Source organism: Plectropomus leopardus, chromosome 8 (genome assembly GCF_026936395.1).
Source record: "Plectropomus leopardus strain MGB_pleo_1.0 chromosome 8, ASM2693639v1, whole genome shotgun sequence".
NCBI lineage: Eukaryota > Metazoa > Chordata > Actinopteri > Perciformes > Serranidae > Plectropomus > Plectropomus leopardus.
Window position 1 is genome coordinate 6,208,074 of NC_142183.1, and position 25,627 is coordinate 6,233,700.

The 25,627-nt window shown below is 37.7% G+C and overlaps 1 protein-coding gene across 2 annotated transcripts; it reads left to right on the forward strand.

Moving 5' to 3' along the window:
- The first annotated feature begins 8,101 nt into the window (after positions 1-8,101).
- tlx2 (T cell leukemia homeobox 2) lies at positions 8,102-23,467 on the forward strand. 2 transcript variants are annotated; one of them, XM_088080784.1, is made up of 5 exons: positions 8,106-9,296; positions 17,057-17,269; positions 18,569-18,806; positions 22,399-22,579; positions 23,067-23,464. In XM_088080784.1, the coding sequence occupies exons 1-5, from the start codon at positions 8,789-8,791 to the stop codon at positions 23,076-23,078; spliced, it is 1,152 nt and encodes a 383-aa protein (XP_087936910.1). In that variant the 5' UTR covers positions 8,106-8,788; the 3' UTR covers positions 23,079-23,464. The 2 variants fall into 2 exon arrangements, with proteins under 2 accessions (XP_087936909.1, XP_087936910.1); XM_088080783.1 differs by having other exon boundaries at positions 8,102-9,296; positions 22,399-23,467.
- Positions 23,468-25,627: the final 2,160 nt, after the last annotated feature.

Here is a 25,627-nt window from a genome sequence, read left to right on the forward strand (position 1 = left end):
ACAAAGAAATCCTAAAAGATATGTTGAACCAGCTAAAATGTTTTGGCTTGACACATTAAGAGCATTTAGACCTTTTCATTAATTGAGCAATACACATTAATACATTAGAGAACCACCAATTCAACAGTTAAGAAAACAAATAGACACATATATATATGCAAAATAAACTTGTAAAACATTTTGAGCTTTTTAGGGTGGGGGACAATGTGTGCACTTGACCCCAGTACGTCTAAAATCCAGTCTACGGCCCTGACAAGCCACAGCAGGATGTTAAAGGACTAACAAATGAATGATAAAAAAGTATTTGAGAACCTTGTAAGTTTTCTTATTTAACATTTACAGGAGTCGAGACAACGCACAGGCCCCCATCTCAGACCACTGGACCCTGTTTTTTCTGGGTGTCAACTCTGAAATCCAACCTAACAGCAGCAGAGAGCCAAACAGGGCCTGGGAGGGAGGAGGATGACAGCCTTCGTCACACTAATCTTTAACATCCTTGATTGCAGAGGCAGTTTTTTCCCTCCCTCCCCAGGTCTGGGATCATTTCAGCTGTCAATTTAAATGTGTCCTTTATCAGACAACTTAACAGCTAGACATCCATTATCGGATGCCCCTACTGTCTGGATTTTGCCTTTTTTTTTTTTTTTACACAAATTTGGACTAGACTGCACAAACAAGCAGCTGACAGGATGTAAAAGGGTTTACCCATGCATGTCCACTTTTGTTGATACACACATTCATAGTTTGGGGGGATTGAATGTCTATGCATTCGCCTGGTATTTTCTCAGGCCAAATCTCAACCAAAACTGGAACTATAGGCGTATTTTTGCATCGTCACATCGTTGCACAAACTAATGCAAAATAGACACTTGCATGTTTCCTCTCATTATTACTCTTTACAGAAACAATTAGTGAAGTCTAAGAAAGCATTTTCTGTGATGGATTGTGGAAAACAATCCAAATGACCAATAATAGGCTTTGCACAAACTAATGACACAAAACAATGTTTAACAAAATGAAGAACATCAGCAACAACAGTAACAGGCTTAATCATCACCAGGGACGTGTCCGGCCTGTGGTGGGGACACGTGCCACCGCTGAAATCTGATTGGCCACCCCAGGTGCCACCCATAAAGAATGGCCAATCTTTCCAGTCAGTTTGAACTGTTTGATAAGTAAACTGAATTTTTGTTTAGTTTGGAACTGCAATTCAGTATTAAACCTGTGAGGCAGTAATGTGCCAGAGCTGTGTGAAGACTAATTTTACAAACAAATAAATCGATAAAACTGTTGGTTCGCACAGGCTTATTTATTTCATTTCTTTGGCACTTTATACTATATTATACTATTTACTTTTTGAGAAACAATTTCTCTAATAAATGGAAGCTTTATTTTACATTTGTGTCATATCACTCTGTTGTGTTGTGATTCGTAGCTCTAGTTATCCTTTAATCTAAACAAGAAACAGGAATGTAAGACACTACAATGTTCCTGGCATTTTTTAGTTCAGAAAACGTTATGAGAATGGTACAATGTAATGTTTTTCTTTTGGTTCCCAGAATGCTTTTCTTAAAGTTAGGGTAATGTTCTCTATAGAATAAATTTTTTTTTATTTTTTTTAACCAAAAACATATTAAATAACAAAAAAATGAAATATAATAATAAAAAATAATAATCTCAGGCCTGAATGATATGTTCTGGATGTTGCTTTGAAAACCTTCTTCCTTTGTTATCATGTAACATTTTAGGAACATTTTATAAAAAGAACATTCTATGATCTGTCACCTCTCAACATCACCGAAACATCCTCTGAATGTTACAGTGAAAACGTTACATCTTGGTCAGCATTTAACCTTATAGGGACATTATTTTAAGTGAAGAACATCCTTAAAACGTTCTTGAACATTAGAGTAAAATGTTGTAACATTATTACAACTTGTAGATAACGTTAGCCAATGTTATGGGAACGTTCCCTGCCTGCTGGGTTAGTAATTAGGAGACAAAAATAGTAAATTAAAGCTATGTCGCTTTACTTTCTGCCACCCCTGCATAAGTCAGTGCCCCACTTGGGCCACCCCAGTTAAAAAAAAAAAACTAGTCTGGACACGCCACTGCTCATTTCTCTTTACAGAAACAATTAGTGAACACGATGAAAAATCCAAATGACCAATAACACGCTTTGCACAAACTAATGACACAAAACAACACAATAAAGAACATCAGCAACAACACTAACAGGCCTAATCATCATAATTATAATTAAATAAAGAACAATAAAGAACTGTGTTTAAGTGCGATTTTAAGGTTTATTATTTCCATTCCCCTCTATGCTGCTTCTCTGCAACATTTCTGGACACTTTTGCTTTTTTTGGTCTTATTTTTCTTCTGTTCGTTTTAATTTGGTGTGTAGGCCCCTGGTCCCCCTTCCAAATGAAAGCTATACCGGTCGGTAGGACGCTAATATATCGGGGAGGAAACTGTGACAAATTCCTTTTGTCTCCGCTTTGCTGGTACTTTATTACCCAGACGAGCAGCATGGCCTGGAGATAACGATTCATCACGCACAGCCGGCAACCATAGACAACGCCTTTGGGCAAAGTCAGCGAGGAGCTTTCATATTGAGAGAGAGAGAGAGAAAGGGTGTGTGTGTGTGTGTGTGTGTGTGTGTGTGTGTGTGTGAGTGAGAGAGAGAGAGAGAGAGAGAGAGAGAGAGAGTGAGGGGGGTATACCTTAATTGGCAATGGGGTTTTATTGCATTAGTAAAATTGCTGATTACAATCCAGCACAGCATCATTGCACGTTTGCATTTAACAGCTATAGGTAGACCTCCTATTGGCCTATTTTATCGCTAGTTTTATAGCGGCAGCCCTCCCATAATAAGTCAGGGATCTTTATTTAAAAAATAATAATAATTTAAATCCCCTCGTGTTTTGAAGCTATAGTTTATTAGATAAAATTTTAATGATCCTGATGGGAGAACTGGGTCATTGCAGCAGCGGATAGAGAGATGTATAAGAAGAGAGCATAATGAAGATACTTAAACAAGCATTTAGAGGGAACAGGGAGCATGAGCAGTTCATACACACTAATCTCATTATGTGCAGAAATAGTGTTTCCCTTTGCAGATGTCAGACACACGAAGAAATGGAGAAAGGTGTAAACAGTTAAAAGGGCATTTAAATACATTAAGGTTAAATATTATGTCACTTAAATCTCTTTTTGAGATAAATCTGATGGTCAAAACAAGACATTTACAAATTAATGTGAAAATAACCCAAAAGATTATTATTTTAAAAACTGGATAAATGAGATTTTCTTTCTAGCTTCAATAAAACTGCAGAATCATATTAGTAATACTTTCTGTTCTGCTCAGATCTGTGTACAGATCACATGATGAGACATTTCATGGAGTTTAAGGTGACATATCAGCGTGAAGAGTCCCAAACTGCACATTAGAAATCAGACAACTTTTTAAAATCATTTTTAAAATTCCCTCACGCTTCATTATAACAGCAGCTCGTTGGAGATAATCACAGCGAATTTGTTGAGAATAATGAAACAAGACACTTGGTGTCTTGTTGAGTAAGCTCTGGTTGTCAGACTCAATAAAGAGAAGTCTGATATTGCTCCTGATGATTAGAGGTTTACAGTTTTACCATTGTGTTCAGCATGTTGGCAAAGAGCCTCATTTGTCCACATGCAGAGAGCTGCCTCCTATGAACAGGACACATATTGGAAAGGCTTTAGCTATAGGATTTCAGTGTAATTTCCTGCTTCGGGACATGTGGATTATGAGGATTATTTTCAGTTACTATTAAAAAATAAACGCGTTTAATAAAGTAGAATAAAAGTTTCCAATACTAGGTTTGAATCTGTAAACATAAATAAATAAATAAGCAAATAAATAAATAAAACCTTGAAATAGTTTGGTTTATTTTAGAATATGTTGTCCTTTTTTCTCTTGGTCTTGTCTTTATTTGGTAAATTTAATAATTAATCCACAGCAAACTTATAAGTGAAAAATAATTATAATAAGAACTACATTGTCTTTGGGTTAATAGATGAAGTAAGGTGTTGGTACAGGAAAGACGTACCACTGTTATTGCTGCCACAGTTCAAATTAGTACCACCTGCAGATAATTATGGCTAGATGTTGGCACAGTTAAAAAAAAATGTGCAGGGAAGAGTCATGAGTCTGTTAATAAACATCTCACAATGACTTTTAATAATAAATCGATATTTTGAAAAAGCATGCAAATAATAACAAGAAAAGGTGTAAACATCAACTGAGTGACAGTGTTGAAATCAACCTGAGGTAATTTATTCAGAATATATAGACCTATAAATACTTTTAAATAATTAGCTTGTACTTATATAGTTTACAAGGGTTTAGGTTTGGTTTCAACACTGGAGGGGATGCACATGAGAAAAGGAGTCTGGGTGTCCTGTGACAGAAAATTTTGAGCAACACACACTAAATTATCTGTATTCTGGTGAATTTTTATCCACCAGTCTATGCACTTCTCTGCATCAATCTATGGTATAAATGTGTTTAATTTTGACAAAATGAAAATCTTCTTCTAGATTTCTTGTTTGTTTTAAGGGGGGCAAGGGGCCCCAGAGGCACTGTATTTCGATTTTTTTATTTATTTTTTTTCCTGTAAGAAGAGGTAAAATTTTAAGAACTTCAATGATGCACATGGTATTCAACCTGCACAGTAAAGCAAGGGAGAGGTTTAAAGTTAAGGCATTACATGAAGTTTAAATAATTAAATATTATTTAAAAAAAAAAAAAACATCATATTTATCAAAACATTAGGATTGGGGGCATAGTTTTGCAACATTTTGTGTGACAATACTGTATCGATACAGGGACACCATGTACGGATTTATTAAATAAATTATTAAGATTTATTTTTATATAAACTATTTTTTAGTAATCTTTAATTTAAAAAAAACACTGTTGCTTTTTGAGTCATTCTGCTGCAATAAAAAATGATTAAAGTGAGATGAAAATGTCATCTTATTAGGTAAAAACAGATGTTGACAGAGCTGGGGAAATACGTTTCTGTTCAACAAAGGTAATAAATCCAGATATATGTTGTGGCAGTGCCTGGCATTTTGCAAAATATTGAAATTACCATAATATTGTATTGCGATTTTAAGTATCGTGATAATATTGTATGGTGATTTAAGTATCCTGATAATATTGTATGGTGATTTATCGTGATAATATTTCATTGTGGGGTCTCTTGAGAAGCATTAACATATATTTTGGCAGAATTTAGCATGATGACCAATTTAATTATTTCTCAGATTTTGTTATGGTTACCATGGTGCAGCCCATGTGCAGAAAAAGGGATTTAAACCGCTTTTTTTGTTGTTGTTGTTTCTAAGGGAGAATCCTCAGACCCCCTGTTTTATCGTGTACCCCCAGTTCTCATAACTTTCACTGATTGGTCAGCATTTACACAGAGAATGTAGGCCTATCTACTAAACAGATATGACAAAGTTTGGGATCCCCCGTGTTGGTGTAGCACTAAAGGTGGCGCACAATGAGACCTCACATCCCTGCTGCTGACATCACCAGCAAAGAGAGATGTGTTATACCTTCAGCATTATTTCCCAGCCTTCCGGCCCATAGATCTCCCTGCTTTTGCATAAACGGCCAATTACCTTGTCTGTAAGCTGATCTGCGGCCTCAGTGCATCCTCTCGTCCCTATTCATTTCATTGTAACGCGCAAATATAAACAGGCCTAATAGCAGCTTCACTCGCACTGCTCTCGTCCCGCACCGTTATTGATATGGCCTCGAATTCACACAATTGATTTTTATGCTTCCCTCTAGCCACCTTGTGCAGTTGAGAGATATCTTTATTCGCACGGAAAGTGAAATAAGTGCGTAATAAAACGGTGATATATTAAATTCGTTTTTCCCCGTGTCGCGCTTTTATTGTGAGCCATTTTTCATCTTTATTGAATTGAGACCCGGGCGATCCGCGTCGTCGCTCCGGGCGAAGAAAGGTTAAATAATTTGTGCAAATCAGCAACGCATTTGGCTTTCATGATGGGACTCCTGCAGCTGCCGGTGTTTAATTATCTATCTATCTATCTATCTATCTATCTATCTATCTATCTATCTATCTATCTATCTATCTATCCATGTTTTTCTCTTTATTTGGACGCGTAAAACCTTTATTTTACTCCTGGGTCTATACATTGTTTCCTATGCATCGCTTATGGTTGGTTTACATTTCATTACTTGTGATAATGCACGTTGGAATGGGCCTATCAGTGCCTTTAAATCAGGGCATACTCTGCACAACTTCCCGTCAATATCACCGGATTTATGGCTTCATTGTGCGCAACAGATTATTGCCTCAGCGGCTCTCTCTCTCACACACGCATAAATCTGGACCAGTATTTGTTGTATCTTGCAGGACCCGCGCGCACTGATGTAACCGACATTAAAAATAACAGGGGATACCACTCAGGCTCGTCCACCAGCATGATCTGCAACTTGCCATTTTTTTATATATATTCGCTCAGTGCTCATTGATCCGAATGTTGGTGGATCCTAAAACTGGTGTGCCGGGAAAATCTGGACGAGGAGCATGGGTGAATGTGTGTTTGTTTTGATTGCGTAGACAGTGAGCGCACAGACAAAAAGACACCCGTGTATCATATCTGAATTGAAAACTGAAGTGCTGTCGAGTTCTGCACCAAATCGTGTCCAACAGCAGGTACTCTGTCAGGTGAAGAAGAGTTCCCAAACACAATCTTATCATGGAAGATTCTCCAGGGGCCTAAATGTCAACCTGTAAAGACCCTTTGCTGACAAAACTGTGGGACTGCGTTTAAAACATATTTAGCCCTTTGAAACCTGAGCAAATTGACTTAAGTTCTTTCAAAAACATGGAAATTAACAAGAAATTACCCCAAAATAATAATAATAATAATAAAAAAGACCTGGAAAAAAGGTGCAAAAAATAACAATAATTACAAGTATTATTAATGATAATAATATATAGCCTATATTTATGGTTATCTGTACATTTTTCCATAATTTTGAGATTTTAAAAAAAACCAACTCTCTTTCTCGCTCTGTCTCTCTCTGAAAGGTAATTTTCAGGTAATTTTCTTGTCACTTTTTACAATCATCTCTTGCAATTTGCAAGGGATTTCCTGCCAATTTTCCTATTGCCTTTTACCCCAGGATTTCCAAAGAAAGCGCACCAATTTGCTCACATTTGAAGGGTTTAAATGCGTGTGAACGACGTCTGAACGCAGCAAAGTGATGTCAAACCAGGTTTTAAAGGGTTAACCAAGAGCAAGGGCGTATAGGCTTTTTTTCAACATTGGGGGGACATAGGGAGATTAAGGTCCTCCACCAAAAAATAATTGGGTATCAACATCTTAATTTCCTGCATTCTGGTGATTTTTTGCACTCATTTGTGCCTTGTTTGCACCAATTTCTGGTGTAAATATCTGTAATTTTGTCAAATTAAGTCACTGCTAAAAAAAAAAACAAAATACACTTATGTCCAAGAGTCCCCAAGGAAAGATGGACAAAAAACATCCAAAAAGCATTTTATTTATTTAGATTTTCTTAAACAACCGAAATGTTTCAATTTTAAGATTTTTAAAAAATATAAAATGTATTCACACAACAGAAAACACTACAACTACAAAAGAAGACAAGCTCGTGCAGGTGAGATTAAAAAACCCTTTGGGGTTTATGGGGAATCTCACCTCAATAAGGATAACAAACAAATACAAATATCACGTAATTGATGCTAAAATATGTATCTTTTTTGACATGAGGGGAGAAATATTTCTTAACTGTCGAAATTTTATATTGAACATTAAGTCAAACTTCTGAAGCTCGATTCGGTGTTTTTAACATGTAGACACAAAACAGTTTGGAAAGCGCTTGCCCCGGACCTTCTGCACCTAAAAGGCACAAACACTCCTGTTTAATATCAGCAAAGCTGCAGATAATAAAGAAAGCTGCGGCTTCTTTAAGACAGCAAAACAACTGCCCTGCTGAAGAGGGAGGGAGGAAGGGCGGGGGGGAGGAAGGGAGGCGAGGTTTGGCTGGATGACCGAATGGCAGCTTTTACGCAGAGGGTTGTCTCACCTGCTGAAACGCACTTCACCCATTCAGCACAACGGAGCCGTCTTTCGCTCTCACCTCCAATTAATATCCACGCCTGCGAGGTCAGCGCTTCGTCCTGTCGCCTCTTTTTGGGTTTGTTTTGTCTGTGGCTCTATTTTGATGCGACGAGCTTGGGTATCCTACCATGCCCCCTGTGTATGGATCGTCTCTGCCAGAGTAGGCGAACAAAGCGCATCAAGCCTCTCCAGAGAACTGCCTCCTCTCAAAGAAATCACGGATTGTTTGTCTGTAAGTACTCGGGATAACCATTTGGCGTCTTGGGTTGTTTTTTTTCTTCTTGTTAGGCTGCTTTGTATGTAGTTCGCTGGGAAAAGAACACGCTGTTAAAGATGGATACGCTTTTTCTTAGCCCGATGGATAGGCATTTAATTTAGGGAACACCCGATCCCAATGCTGGACAAAAATTGTCCAATGGCAAGATTCTGGATAGCGCTGGACACGTTATTGGTTTCCTGGGAGTAGAACAGGCCCGTGTCGATGCTTGAAACCCCCCCAAAAAACAGCCCGATACCGCAGCACAAACATTTCCCAAGGCGCGAATTACCATATGACAAAAATACATCCGAGCACTGATAACTGACAAACCCATCACAGATTTAAAAAAAAACTATGGAGCACACCGGGATTGAGGAGGTGAACCAGACGCACCAGCAGCAGCATGAACCCATCAGCTTCGGCATCGACCAGATCCTCAACAGCTCGGACCAGTCCAGCGGCTGCATGCTGCCCAACCGGACCGGCGACCCGGATTACGCGCTGGCCCCCAACGTCTACAGCAACGGGTACAACAGCGTCTACAACCCGGCCTGTTCCATGGCGGCGGGTCTGGCCGGCTCCTACAACGTCAACATGAACATGAACGTCAGTATGAACATGAACATGAACGTTAACGTGAACTCGGGCGGCGCCGGAGGGGTGATCCGGGTGCCGGCGCACAGACCCATGCCGCCTCCTCCGCCGCCCGCCGCTGCTGCGCCGCATCCGCCCCCTTCGACACATCCGCCGGGCATCGGACCCGGCATCGCCTCGGTGCCCGGGATGGGGATGGGGAATGCGGCAAACTTCACCTTCCCGTGGATGGAGAGCAGTAGGAGGTTTGCCAAGGACAGATTAACAGGTAAATAAGAGTTTCATCCTGCAACACTTGTAGCTTGATTTGTGTTTCCTACTACATCAGATTGGGTCAAAGAATGTTACACATTCATGCACCTTCACCTGCATTTCACACCCTAAAAAATGAGCCCAAAGACTCATGCGCACACTACTATATTTTTCTGTCATGGGCGTGCAGAGTTCGAGATTTTCTGAAAAAAAAAACAGGCCCTGGATAATCTGGGCCTAATAGCTCAGGCACAGAGGGGGACCTGATTTCATCTTTAGGTTGTAATCTATAACGAATCGTATATGCACACACAGTCAGCTTTATTATGCTGGAAGGGCAGTCTGATGAACGAGGGGAGAAATTGACATGGACGTGCTGATGAATCAGTATTGGACCATCACTCTCCATTTACAGCGGATGACGGATAACGACGTTCCGCGTCTTTTCATGAGGATGAATGATTTTTTTTTCTTTGAGCCAATTGAGAACGCAGGAGGATGAGTCATAATAATAATAATAATGACACAAGGCATCTCAAAAATCTTAAAATCGGAAGATTAGGCCTTTTATTTTTATTGTTATTATTATTATTATTATTATTATTATTATTATTATTTAAGAATCTAAATGTAATGTTCTCAAAACAAAAAATGAAAATAAAGATCAGCACAATTAAAATAAAATTAAATAAAATCATAAACATCTCACACTCAATTGATTCTGATCCTTGCTTTTCTTTTTCCTTGCTGCAATTAATAAATAACCATGACGCAGCAAAAATACATTAAAAATATAACAACTGTAGACTCTAAATAAACTTAGATGTTTGTTTTTGTTTTTTTTTTTTAAAAATCTAATAACCTTTATAACCCTCTTTTAGGAGAATATAATAAAAACAAAACATGAAAAATAGCAAATTATTTCTTTTTTAAAAAGGAAAAGAAAAACTAAGATTAATTATTATTAATCAAATTATTTAAAAAACTATGACGTTTTTTTCACAAGCTGTATTGATGTAGTACAAATAGTCTGCGTTACATAATGCCAGTTAAATTGTTTTTAGTCATTTGCTCACAAGATAATGTTTAGTTTTATCTCCAGACACCATTATACACTTACATTTATTATTCATATTTTAAATGAAAAAAAACATGAACACAATAATAATCACGTTTTTTTTAAAAAAAAAAAAAAGTCATAGGCGTTTACAGCTTCTAATTTTATTCTATTTATTTATTTTTGCGGTGACAATACAAATAATACCGTGGCAGCAATATCCCAAATGGCAGTTTTCTGTGACAGATGGGACAGATGTTAAAAACAGTTGTAAATGTAAATTCTAATAAGAAAGAGGTAGTATAACAACAGCATTAAAATAATATGTCATTTTAAATAATTATACCCGAAATCTGACCTTTTTATTTATTTATTATGATCTTTTTATCTATTTTTATTCTCTTTATTAATTTTGGAGGGGGAGGTGTCACTGGTGTTTTTCTCATGACCTCATCGTTATGAAGATGAAAATGAAGAACATCATGGATTTGCACAGCCTCACTCTCCCCCCTCCACCACACACACACACACACACACACACACACACACACACACACATACACGTCTCCACGCATTAAATATTCACCATTCCGTTTCTTTCCACCTGATTAATTATTAAATACTGGGGGACGATATGTCAACTGCAAAAAGATACAGTGTAAATAGGCTTATCAATTCTACTCATAGTCACCGAGGGCCTCTCGTTTAATTTCTCTCAGCTTTGTGTCGCTGTAATTATTTCGCAGCTTATATCTTTCCACTGTATTGATCAGCCAAAGATCAGCAGTACACACACACACTGCACAAATACACACACACACACACACACACACACACACACACACACACACACACACACACACACACACACACACACACACACACACACACTTGCCAGATTTAGCCTGCTCTGTTTCCAATAAAAGGCCATAAATCAAATGGACTATCATCTATCCTGATGGGCAGAGCACCATTTTAAATCTTTCTCTCTTTTCGTTTCTTGTTTTTTTCTCTATTTCTCTCTTTGCATTTCAAGTTGAAACCGGAGGAGAAAAACTGCCTCGTGGAGCTTTAAACAGCTAAACATTTAGCCAAAGGCTTCCAGCTCTGGCAGCCATGAGCGTTTTTTTGCAGGGATGTAAACGAAACCTGTTAAATTGCACAATAGTTTTCTCTCAATTTTCAGCCATGGCGCGCGTCCCCGTGGCCTAACTTCAGGTTATAAATCAAGAGAAGTCGTATCAAACTGACGCAAAGGATTAAACTGTGAGGCGTTAGAGAGATAATTTAATCCATTTCTGAAAATAAGACTTTTATTTACTGGTGGGTTTATGTTGAGAATCACCAGCTCCTCTTTGCATTCAGGGCAGATAGCTATTCATTTCATTCTTCTTTTTCTTCTTCTTCTACTTATTATTATTATTATTATTATTATTATTATTATTATAGTGGCAATAATAATATTTTGGTGACAGCAGCGTTTTATTCATCTGTACCATTCTGCTGTTAAAATGATTTTTACTTGATTTAGCTTAACACTTTTACTAAATTTATTTATTTATTTTATATTTATTTAATTATTCTATTCAGCTTTGTTGTATTTAATATTTTAATCCTGCTCAGCATCTTGCAACAATAAACAAATTTATAACATAAAAAAACACATTAAAAAATAAAGAGATATAAGAGACATTTAAAAAAAAAAAGAAGTAGTGGTCTGGCTATTTTAAAGATATAGGTATAAAATGATCTGATCAATAATTGTGATAAATTGAAACACATGCTCAAAAAGTATTTTACAATACAATATTTGTATAATCTCAAAGTCATAACTTTTACGGTACAAATTCTTACAAATGAGTAAATACACGGCCAAACACAAATACAATAATTCGTGTTACACACTAGTAATAGTAATAATAATGATAATAATATAAGACCAGAAAATAATATGGATCGTTTGGCAATAAATACAGCCGTAATACAGTATGTGCAGCTATATAGGCCGAAGCAATATCAATAAAAAAGCAAACAAACAACATAATTAAAGCCCCTTTCTCCGCAATAAATCTGTTTCTGTCTTAATGGCAGCAGAGGAGGAAAATATGATTTTATTTCCGCTCCTGTCCTCGTGGTTCCACACTGCCCCGTTTCTCGCTGTGACGGAAGACAGTGTCCCTGCCTTTTGTCCCATACAGTGTAATAAATAGCAATATATGTTCATGTTATATTTCAATATCCCCTTTAGAATCCTTCACGGATATATTTATTAGATTGCTACAAAGGTAATATCCGCAGTGGGGAAGGGAGGCGCTGTCACCGAGAAGTGTTATTAAGTATAGGTGGTTTTATTATGGGAAACATATCCTCTGTGGTAGCATTTTATTTTTTGATATGCTTATGCTAAATTGTATTACCCAGGCGGCAAATTTAGTATTTCTCGATTATTTTGTGTTTCATTGGAGGGAGAGGAGAAAAAACTCTAATCGTTTTTGCAATATTTTCTTTTCTTTTCTTGTTTTCTTTATAATAGTAATAAATGGTTACATATGTATGAATTCCTTTTTTTACACAAATGCTACATTAACAGTTTAACTGTTTGTTTTTTTTTAATTTTATGCTTGACTGAATGAAAATAATTTAAAAATCCTAATTTTGGATTTTAAGAGGGTATAAACACACACATTAGGGTTCATTTTAATTTCTCCAACAATATTATATCATAGGAAATACCAGACTTGCTCCACCAGCTTCATTTAGCTGTATTTTCTGTTTATATGTAGGCTTTTTATGACTGTGATTCTAAAATTTAATGAAGGATTGTGAAATTTCTAAAATAATATAGATGTTTTTTGTTGTTGTTTTTTCATATTGTCGTACACCTTCAAAGTCATGGTAAAAGGCAAACTCATAATTTAACAAAAACAAAACTGGCTTACTCTAAATGCATAACTAATTGACAAATTTGAGAGCTACTGATACAAGCATATATTAATATTTTGGATTATTTTCATTCATGTAATTCCAACAGGGCTGATGCAGTTGAGCATGGAAGGTCTTTTAATTTGAAAATCCAGGCGATTTTGTGCTTTTTAAACCGCATAACCTGAACTCTCTCCGCATTTCTTGTGCTATATAAATAGCCTACAGCCCTAATATTAATAGCATTGCATAAATCTGAAGGCATATCTGATTCCTAAGCTGTCTTAGCCTTACACAATGAGTCAAAACATTAATCATGATTGATGCAGTATCCGTAGCATCACTGTATCGTATATTTCTCAGCATTTTGCACGCTGTGAAGCTTTTTCTGCACTTGGCAGGTTCAGTCAGAGGGTCCTGCAGCCTGCATGTTAACTTCCACTTGGGTTTCCTCTGAACGTGCTTGAATGCGCCTGGTCCATTAGTTAGCCCGCAGATGGCCTGAAATAGCCATCTAATGCAGTATTATTTAGCCAGACCTGCCGCTGGGAGCAACAACAGGCCTGCTCGCTCTCTGCATGTGACCCGTACGGCTGCACATAGTTTTGGGCTCCCAAAAAAGGACCAATTATAAGGTTAAAATGTATTAGGGACATTATAGAAGCGTCAAGACTCATATGAGATTTAAAAACATACAATAAAGTGCAATAAGGTCACTTTAAAGTCGCTGTTAAGGGCAATAAAGGTGCACAACTTATAGAAATATCCGAACCACCATGGGGATTTTTTCACTATAAACTGATGATTAAATACCACAGATGCCTGTCTAAGTCCCGAAAGGAATATTAGAGGGATAGCATTTCCATTTTTACTGTTATTGAGCACCAGAGCAACACATAATGTGAAACCTGATGATAATATTATAGGAATATTACCATAGGAGATTAAAAATAATAATGAGGAGGAAGAAAAAGAAGACGCGGACACTATAAATCCAGCACAAAACACAATAAAAAAAAAAAGAAGAGGGTAGTTTTCATTTCAGTCACTAAATTTGCATGGCTAATTTCCACTCAGGTGATGTTAACTTTATGTGACCTACTGTAACAGCACATTGCAGCCATTCGTCTTTATTTTACAAATCATTTGCCTCGTGTACGCCTCAATTTGCCACTCGTGTTCAGCACCATCAGGGGACGACGGCGGCTCCCTGGAAACGACTGCCGAGCGCATAATAGCTTCATGTTCCATTTTCCATTCAAATTGTCATCGTCTGTGCGGCAAATGAATTTTCAGGTCGCTGAAACTCTGAGCAGCAGCAGCAGCGGCGGCAGCACGTGGCCCCCCGGGGGACACCTATGCAGATGTTTTCATATTCATTTTGGCTTCTGGTGAGCTTTTCTGACAAAACAAAAACAAATAAACACCCTGTAAGACAGGAGGCAAAACAGCTTGCTGGGGAGGAATGACACAAAGAGAAGGATTGAGAGAGGGAGAGAGAGTGCACTGTAAAATCTGACAAGTTGGTTTTGCTTAAAAAGAAACAAAAACGTAAAAATCTAGTTTGCCTTGAAAAATGCAAGTGAAAATAACTATTAATCTTAATATATGTTGATTTAATATCCAATCGCTACATTTACTTAAAACTGAGTTATATTTACTTAATTTTGTGAAGTTGTTGCAACTTAGAAATAACAAGTTTTATTAAATCAATATTTACAAGTTTTAGCGACTTAGTTTACTGCGCTAAATATCTGTATTCTTCTTGTTGCATACTAGTCAATCATATTTGTGTTTTTTTCCAACATGTTCAGAAAACAGAGCTTGCAGATCTCCCAACGTCAGCATTAACAAAATCCTCTTTGTCATGATCAACTTAAGTCCGATTAACTTGATACAATGAAGTTAATAACAATTAGAAAGAACAAGGTAATTTCACTTGTCATTTTTTAATTGCAACAACTTCAGAAATTAAAGTAAATAGAGCTAAATTTCAAGTAAACTTAACACTCTGATATGAAGTAAACAAATTAAAATTAATAGTTATAGTTACTTAGTCTTTTCAAGACAATTAGTTTCTAAGATTATTTTAAGTAAGATCAACTTGACAGATTTTACAGTGTGATTTTTTTTCCTTCCTGTTGTTGATTTCCATTCTGCCTCAAAATGAGAATGTGGCTTGGGAGTGGATCTATGGCCAAAAACGATCTCATTACATTTATCGATCTTCTGTTTACCCATGGCTGACAAAATAGACAGGATTCATAGATATTTTATGATGCAGGGGATAAGTTGTTATTAATACCCAGATACAGTGATATGTGAAAGTGAACCGCCAGGCAGAAAGGCACAAAAACACAATACAGTGGCAGCGAGCAATTCATATTTTTGAATGGACACAATGACAAAGCAGTTGGGAAGACACATAACAGTCCGGTCAATACATGTTCATATGATTTATTTAAAAGAATGAATAATGTCCTCAAATGCAACATCAATATCTTTAAATTCTGGGTGGTCTGTTCCGAAAAGATGATGTTTATATGGGTGTAGATTTTGGGCGTTATCCGTAGGAGTTAAAAAGCCAGATGCTTAATAAGGTATGGAAGACAATTTATGCTAAAATTGTATAGAATTAAAATTCTAAAAAAGGTTATTATTAACCCTTTGAAACCCAGAAGAACAGTGCTGCTCTCAGACACCTTTCACAAGTGTTTTAACCTTTGAATTCTGAAGAAATTGGTGCTTTTTATTTATTTATTTATTTTTTTTAAATAGGCCTTTGGGAAAAGGGGCAGTGAGCAACTTGGTACAGGTTGCAAGGAGTAGATATAAAGAATTATTTTTTAAAAAGCTAGGGAAAAAATGTATAAGGAAAAAAAGAAAAATATCTTGGAAAAAAATATATTTTAATTAGTATTATTACATAATTTAATATTGTGTTACAAAATTATGTTTTTAAGCTATTTTTCCAGGTCATTTCTTTTTTTAATAAACATTTTTGTGCCAATTTTTAAGAACAAGTTTGCATGGAAATTCCTTGTGCTTTTTACTAATTTCTTGCTATTTTTAAGGGTAATTTCTTCTTGCATTGCTAATTGCCTTCTTTTTTAAAGACCTCATGCAAATTTGCCCAGGTTTCAAATGGTTAAAATACATATGACTTATAAATAGACCAGAATACATATCCATCCAATCTGTAAAGAGATAACGGGACATTTGCTTGACCCACTGTGTGTATATTCATCCATTTATTCTTTTCAGTGTAGTTGGTATTTTTTATATCAAACGGCAGATATTTGTCTTTAGTCATGTAATGTTAGCCTTCCGACCCTTTGGCCACATACATTTTAAGAAGAATCAGTAGAAAACAATGTGTTTTAAGATTTATACACTTTAAGTACAGCTTTTAAAAGATGACTATATACCCTATAAAAAGTTACCCCCCAAATTTGCTAGATTGAAGGACTGTTGCTAATGGATTTGTTTTAAGTGAATGGATGGCCTTCACTGACTGAATCTGATTGGTTGACCAGTATGTGCTTGATTTATTTTTGCAACCCTGCTAGTTGTCACTTATTCTTCTAAATGGCAGATATGTAATTTTGGAGCAAAACCTCACCAAATGCTAACTTAAGAGACCAGCAGTAAATGACATTAAAGTAGACTCTGCTCATCATTCAGGCTTCCTTCATGTGATTAGCTGCTGCGCGTTGGCGCCCGCACAGCGGCTGCTGCTGCTGCTGCTGCTGCTGTGCTCCAGATGTGGGACCTCACTGTGTCTCCCTTTCCTTTAGGGGAGCAGGCAGAGGACAGCCGAGCCGGAGAGGCCACAGGGGGGCCGGGGCCTGCCGGGTCCCTCTGTCCTCTCCCCAAGGGAGACATCGGCAGGGTCCCCGTCTGGAGCACTGTGGAGACATTAGCCAAATGCTATTACCCCGAGCTCGCTCACCTGCGAGACGGCAATGGCCTTCTAGCAGACTATCCTTTTCCAAAGGGGGCTTGCCCAGGTGAGTCTCCCCCTCCCCCCACCAACCTCACCCCCTACCTCACCCATCTGAGTCACAGCTGATTTTTCAGTGCATCCTGTGCACTCAAGTTGACTGAATTTAAGAAGACGAGAGAAGTTGATTCATTGCAAAATTATTTCAACGTGTCTTCTCAAATTCAGTCAAGTTTGTCAAGTTTACATGACATTCGGCTATATTTACTTAAATTTGTTAAATTGTTTCAACTTAAACATGACAAGTGAAATTACCTTGTTCTTTCTAAGTGTTTGCAACTTCAGTAAGTTAGTCTCACTTCACTTGATCATAACAAAGAGGATTTTGCCAATGATGAAGTTAGGAGATCTGCGAGTTCCTGTTTTATTTACATGTTTAATAAAATATAAATATGATCGACTAGTTTACAGCCAGCAGAATACAGATATATAGCAAAGTAAACTTGGTTTACTAAAGTTGCTAAAACTTAGAAAGACTGATTTAATTAAACTTGTCATTTTTACGTTGAGGCAATTTCATAAAATCAAGTAAACATAGCTAACCTTTAACTAAACATAACAATTAGATATAAACTTAAACATAAATAAAGAGTAATCGTTTTATTTACCTACATTTTTCAAGGCAATCAATTTTCTACATTTTTTAAAAGTGTCGTTTCTTATAACATTGCATACCACCTGAGGGAGTTTTGCCTTTAAATGTGAAAAAAAACACATTGTTAAAGTACAAGTTGGACTTTTTGCCACTATTTAACTCTATGAGACCAATTTTTTCCCAGTCGTAAGCGATATAATTTTTCTTGAATTGTTTTTGGAACTGTATAGCCCAGCTTTTTAAATGACTTACCCTTTCTGTGCAAACCCGAGTGCTGTTTGGTTTTCAAAATCTGGCAGGGGAATATTAGTTGTAATTACATTTATCTTCTTCAATTGGCAGCTTCTGGGCCTTCTCTTAGACTCCCCAAACAACACTGGCTTTTCCAGAGTTAAGACAAAATGGACAATAATTTTATCTAACCAAGGACTGGAAAACAAAATTGTGTTTATATCATGAGCGCAGACAAACAAAAACTCAAGGGAAATAAGTCTGTATTTGAGAAGCACAGCTCATTCTTGTTTAGAAATGGAAATAACTACTTACACTTAAGGATATTAATCTTAAACCCTCGAAGTCCAAACTTAAAATAACCTCATTGCTAATGCTGACATGGACTTTTTAAAAGTTGTCCAAAGCTACAGTCCACCAATTTCTCAAGTATCATCCATAAAAAAATCAAGGCAACCTTTTTTTTCCCACCTTTTTTAGCCGCCCTATCACCCTTTTCCGTGACTCGTCGTATCGGCCACCCATACCAGAACCGGACGCCGCCCAAGAGGAAAAAGCCCCGCACCTCCTTCAGCCGGGTGCAGATCTGCGAGCTTGAGAAACGTTTTCACCGGCAGAAGTACCTGGCGTCGGCTGAGCGCGCCACCTTGGCCAAGGCCTTGAAGATGACAGACGCACAAGTCAAGACCTGGTTCCAGAACAGACGGACGAAATGGCGGTAAGATTCTGCTACCGTTTTTCTTCACTTAAAGTGCTATCTGGTGCAGTTCAGTCTCTTAGTGGTGTAAAAGTAGAGAAAAATGAAGCAAAGGCATCATAATGCTGTCTTCTATGTGCCAAGTTTTGCTCATATCTTCACCCTCATGATCTACTTAAGCAAAACAAAGAGGCCGTGGTGGATTTCTCAGAAGCCGTTTGTCTTTATGAGGGCAGGATGTTCGCTCCTTCCTTCCAATTTCTTTCTCCTGCCATAAATTGACAGCACTGAACATGTCTGTGTTTTGCTCTCGGGGTCCAAAATGCTTACCGGTGTTTTACTTTAAACGCGAGTAAAAATGGCCCGCAGCTGAAGCATCCGAGACGTCGTACAACACAACACCTATTTTGCTTAGCTTAGCTGCCAGTCGAGGCCAGTTCACTTGACCAAGCACAATTACTCCTGAGCCTCCTGAAAGGCCTTTTAGAAACCTGCTGTCCAAAGCAATACTGAAACACTCACAGGAGGAATTGACTGCCAGGTCCATAGACAGAAAACACACACACACACACACACACACACACACACACACACACGCAGATGCTCCTTCACTTCATTCTAACTGTTGTTTATAGCCATTTGGAAGTAAATGAGTAGGAAATCAAATTATGAAGCCCTGCCCTTAGTTAAAGGGACAGGACGCATATTTCATAAGCACATTATAAACAATTAAATTACCTTTTAGGGTTTAATGTTTAAATGATTCTAAAGCTTTTTAGAAAGAGTCAGTGGCGGAGAGGGGAGGTGGCTTCAGGGCACTGAATGTTTTCTTAAAAGCCTCAAATCGTTTAGCCATTTAAAATACCTTCAGCTTCGTGTCATTTCTGCTCAGTCTCTCTGAAGGAGTTCAGTTCTGTTACTTCATGTAAGTGATGTTGTTTACACCAAATTCGTATCTAACCTATCATGGATGGATTACCGAACAGGCCTTTCGGGCACAGGCCCAGGGGCCCAAAGTGTCAGGGGCTCAACTCTGTATTACCTGCAAAATGCACTCACATTAAAACGTACCAACCTGGAAGAGACTCAAACACTACTGCGCATATTTAGTGGGCCGAATTGCGCAGAAATAAACCTTGAAGCTAAACAATTTTTGGGCATATGTGCCAGGAGAGCAACTCCACTGGAAAAAATATGCACCATCTTGTCATCCGCTTTTAAGTTATTATTATACATCTATAAATTACCACAAAGAGACACAAAAAGACATCAAAGAGATGCAAAGGAATTGCACAAGACAACTTAAATATAACTTAAAAATAGGCAAAACAACCAAAAACCGACACAAAATGACTACAAAGAAACTAAAGACCACTAGACTGGGACACAAAATAACCTGAAAGAAATTTAAAACAACGAAAGGGAGACACAAAATAAGTACAAATACACATAAAACAACCCCAAAATACACAAAATGACCTCAAAGAGACTCAAGACAACCAAAAAAGACACAAAATATCTACAAATAGACACAAAACACCAAAAGGAGACACAAAATAAATTTTAAAAAAAAATCAAAAACAAAAAAAAACAGAAAATGACCTCAAAAAGACACAAAATGATGCCAAAAAGACATCTGTAGTAGATAATAGGATCTAGGCTCCATAGGATGACTTATTTCCTTATTCTCTGTGATTTCTTCTCCAAAGTGATATCCAGATTTATTTGGTATTTCATTATTTAAAACAGCTTGAAAAACAATGCATATAGCTGTCGTAAATCCCTAGGGGAGCATGCCACCGAACCCCCCTCTGTTTTGGCTGAGCCTTGAACCTGGTTCCAACCCTGGAATGAGTTTTGACCTCATACACATAGAAAACAAGTAAAACACACGTTTTTTTGATTTAGTTTATGGGCATCTTTGTCTTAAACAAACATGTAATACTGAAATTTGATTTAATGATCACTTTTAAAACAATCACATCCTGTAAAAAACAAACAAGATAAATTTCTCAACAAGATACAATAAAAAGGAATTTATTTGAAATAAAAACCACCAAACTAAATCCAAGACTAAACGGCGTGACACGAGTAACAAGGGAATTGGCTTAACTAGTTTTTCTGATTTCCTAGTTTTGCTGAGATTTATGCTATTTCCCTGTAGTGTGCACCTGATAGGATGAGCATGAGGGATGTCTTTGCGTGACAACTACGCTAGTAACAAGAGGATGATCAAATCAACAGCCGGGGAATGAGATTATGATAATGCTGTTAACAATAATGTGTGGCTAATGGATGGAGGTTGGTGTGCATGAAAGAGTGTTTTAGAGGTGTATTTCAGCCTGTGATTTCTACCTGTCATTTGTATTTTATAGTAAATTTGGACAATATTTGTTTATTATGTTTTGTGCTATTAGTATTACCATTATAAATTTAAAAGAGCCAATTAATTCTTCATTTTCCCTCAATCTGGGTTAGTGGTAAAGACAGATTAGAGCATTTCTTGGCAAAAATGAGAACACAAACATAGGAGCAAATGTCCTATTTACCATTCAAACATCTGCTATTTGAATTAATTTAAATATGAATTAAACTGGAAATCAGAGGTAGAAAAAATTGATAAGTAAAAGCAACATTTTATTGACTTGGAGTCACCATTGGAGCTCAGTTTGGAACTTGTTAAGGGTTCGCAAATTCTTAATAAACTCCTTTCTGGCATTTAGCTCCTATAGCTCAGTTCTTTTTATAATCCTGCAGACTAAAGTGTGCCAGTCACTTGAAGTTAACATGCTTGGATACTTTCCAACATAAACACTGCAACTTTTCCATTAAGGGCATGTATCATTTTAAACATACTTTAAACAACACCCATCTGTTACTTTTCAAACACAGCAAATGTTAATATCAGCACCAACCAACAAAGTGTACAGGAATTATGTTACTGTTAACATGTGCTTCTCTGAAAAGTTAAAAAAAAACAAAACAGTTTTCACCTTGAGGCAGGAGTTGTACCTCCTCCTCCCTCCGTTAGTCACGTCTCCTATCCTGCACCTGTCACTCATCCTGATCAGCTGTCATTTAGCCCGAAGCTGGAGTAACTGGCACAGGTGTTGAATGAACATGCACTAAAAGCAGCTAATTTGCAAATAAACAGGTTTCATTTATAAGTTTTCAGAGACACGTACAACCATGCTGCTTTAAACAGGCAGTTTTAAAACAGGCCGCTGTCTTTAAGAGGCTGTGGTGCACAAATTTTTTTAAGCTAGCATCAACCATTTCATGCAAGCTTGTAAAAGAGTTACATAAAAAAATGTTAACTGTACCTATATCACTCTATGGACATCAGACAATGCCTTGACTCTCAGCATAATCTCTGAAATTACGTTATGGCTTTTGTTTTTGGTGTGCAGATTTTTGAGAAAAAAAATTCTGGGGGCCACGCTTTTCGGGGGTAAAATGATGAATGAAAAAAGGAAGGAGGACATGAGACTAACATAGCAAACAATATTATATTATGTGGCATTAATATAGGTTACACATGCCCCATAAAAATAAACATTACTTAGGTATTATATCTTCTTTTGTCCGATTTTTGTCTCCCCCGTCCACGCAGGAGACAGACTGCGGAGGAGAGAGAGGCTGAGAGGCAGCAGGCCAACCGGCTGATGCTGCAGCTTCAGCAGGAAGCTTTCCAGAAGACGTTGAGCCAGCCTCTGCAGCCGGACCCGCTCTGCCTGCACAACTCCTCCCTCTACGCCCTGCAGAACCTGCAGCCCTGGGCAGACGACAATAAGGTGACCTCCGTCACCTCCGTGGCATCTGTAGTGTGAGCATGTGTGTGTGAGTGTGTGAGTGTATGTGTGTGTGTGTGTGTGTGTGTGTGTGTGTGTAGTGGAAAGGGAGGGAGAGACAGGAGGGAGGGACAAAGAATGAAATGTGTTTGTCAGCTTGAATGGACAAAAGGAATCTCTATTCCTGACGTTCAAAAAACGCAGCACCATAATGGGATTGTCGTAGATACGGGAGAATGATGCTTGCTTTGGAAAAAAAAAATGAATGGACATTTTGCTTCCTCACTCATTGATCGTTACCAGCAACATGGTGTAGAGAGAGACAGCTATCTGTTACTGCCAAGACCTACAAAACACTGTGCGGACTTCACAGCACAGGAGCCGCACTGACATTGCTGTTTGTCAAAGTTAAGCAACTGTTATCTCAAATATCTTAAAAGTATGTTGAGTCATTTTCCTGCCTTACACCACGTTTCCACTTTCCCTTCAGCTGACGGTCTAAAAGAGAGGAGGGCACTTTACCCATAAGTGCCAGGACACAAATGGACACCTCTGTACATGCCCAACTATCAAGACAGTCCCCCCTCTTTTGCCTCTGGATCCCTCACGAGGCGGCAGAGACTCTCTGCCAATAACGGCAAAAAAAAAAGACCTCCTGTTTTTCGCTTTTGACTTTGTACAATGTAGTAAATGCATGTTTCAACCCTTTTCTGTGTGCACTCGGAAGTACCATTGAAGCCGGCTGCCGTGGAGGTGGACTGCAGTATTCAAGTGGTAGTGGATTGGTGGAACTCCTGATGACGAATTCCTCATTATGTTGAATTTAAAAGGTGTTTTATATTAAATGATATTGTGACTTTTTGAAAAAGATGACAAACCTCTCTGTTTTTCTTCCCCCTCTATGTGTCGTTGGGTGCTCCCGCTCACCGCCTTGTCTGTTGTTTGTCACTATTATGAAAACCATGCAATAATACTTTATGATTTTAGCGAGCTAGTTAGCCCCGCGGGATTCGGCTATGATTACACATTAAAGTTTCAAACCACCCAAAGGTAAGATACCGTCGAATTGTATCAGAAGGACAGTGCAATACCTTTTTTTATCCATAAAAACTGATGACTACAGCTCCCAGGTGTGAATGTGAAGGAGGGCGTTGCCGAAAAAACAGCAAGCGTGCTCAGCAGAAGCCTCCCTGGATAAATAAAGGTTTGAAAACTGATGCCAGCTCAAATTAGAATGCGAGTACAGGAGAAAGTACGAGTTGTGAAAGTACAGGTTGTGCCACTGCAGAGGGAACATTGGATCACGGTCCGGCTTTTATTTATGCTTGTGTTTTATTCCAGCGATTTTAATACGTTTGTTTTAAGTTTGTGTCATTTGTCACTTTATATTTCATGTTGGAGTTTGCACACAGTGCGGGGCTCATGGTGAAAAACAACTTTTGTAAGCGTGAGATGATCAGTTATAGCAACCATGAAGTGTGATTTGGTCATACTTCCTGTCTTTTCTATCAGTCCACATTATGTTACGCTCTGCTTCCAGTCACTCAGCTGACACCTACAGAAGGAATGGAAAACTCCACCCTCAAACAATCCCTCAAATACCTGCCACCTGACAAACTTTATCAACACATCTGTATTACTTTTATTCAGGTTTGAGTTTCTCTTGGACTCAGTGAAGCCAGTTTTTATAAATATAAAAATAACAGTACACTCTAAGCAAAAATGGTGCTAAATGGTGCTTGTCATCATAGGGAACCTGTTCAGGAGCTATATGGCAGCCCTTATATGGCGCCCCTGTCAAATAGTGCTATATAGAATAACTAGAGATCATATAGCACTATATTATTTTTACATTTTTGAGCCTTGGCGCCTTTGAATAATGTCAGATAATACCATGGAGGAGTCTGTTTGCTTTAAAATGACACTTTATTAAAGGTCCAGTTTGTGAGATTTAGTAACATCTAGTGGTGAGTATTATAGATTCCAACCTGTTGAAACTTCTCGAAAATTCCTTCTGTTTGTTGTTCAGGAGGTTTTTTTTACCAGCAGCTGAATTATCCAGAGATGTCCTCCTGTCCTAAACATACAGAGCTTGAGATTAAAACCCATAAAAATACAGAAAAAAGCAGTTTGGCGTTACAAATCAACGCCTTTCCAATGCTGTTTGGCTAATTGTAGACAGACCCGCTCACTGTGTGATATAAACGTCTTGTTTTAAGGTATAAAAAAAAAAACAATAGCTCATATTTTCAGGTGATTATACCCTAAAGGAGTGTTTCTCCTTGAATAACACTTGTCCTGCATGTTTCCTCCCTGCTCCAACACAGCTGATTCAAATGCTCAATGCGTTATGAACTCCAGAAGCTGCTTGATAATGAGCTGATTATTTAACTCAGCTGTGTTGCAGCAGGGAGAGCTGTTTTTGGAAATGCTCACCTGAAGAGAACATCCTTAAATACAAAGTCTCAGAATACTGCACTCAGTGCTTTCTGAGGAGCAAAATATGTTGCTGTTTCTAGCCTGGAATATTTCTGTGCACACGGGGGCAAAAAAAAGGTGAGAGCCACTGCTTTTATGTGATATCTTTTGGAGATAAACACCGTTTGTAAGCTATTTTTATGCTGGTTCTTTCCCTAGCTGAAGAGCCAGACACAAAAGCCTCTCTACTGGGTCTTCAGCTGGGTTTAGTTTAGTTAACTGGGGTTAGAACAAGTGGAGAACTTCTTGTAGCTGGTAGTGTTCAGCATTGTGTTTAGATGAAGACACCAACAGGATATCTTTGGAAGCAAACTCTGTTTATTCTGACAAATTATGTAAATAATAAAATCCTCCATGAATTTATGTGACTTAAGCCCCTATTCCATGGAGAACAATAAAACAGCAAATAAAAAAGCATTTGTTCAATACATTAACCCTTTGTAACCTGAGCAAACTGGTTTCCTTAAAAAACATGGGAAGAAGACAATGAGCAATTAAAGAAGGAACGATGAAAAAATAGCAAGAAATTAGTAAAATATACAAGAAAACTACCCAAAAAGGAGTAATAAATTA

What these genes read in the sequence shown, in the direction of transcription:
- tlx2 (XM_088080783.1), top strand. Translation starts at nt 8,789, where the DNA reads ATGGAGCACACCGGGATTGAGGAGGTGAACCAGACGCACCAGCAGCAG. An exon ending in TGCCAAGGACAGATTAACAG is followed by an intron (nt 9,297 to 17,056) that starts GTAAATAAGAGT and finishes CCTTTCCTTTAG; the next exon opens with GGGAGCAGGCAGAGGACAGC. An exon ending in AACAGACGGACGAAATGGCG is followed by an intron (nt 18,807 to 22,398) that starts GTAAGATTCTGC and finishes CCGTCCACGCAG; the next exon opens with GAGACAGACTGCGGAGGAGA.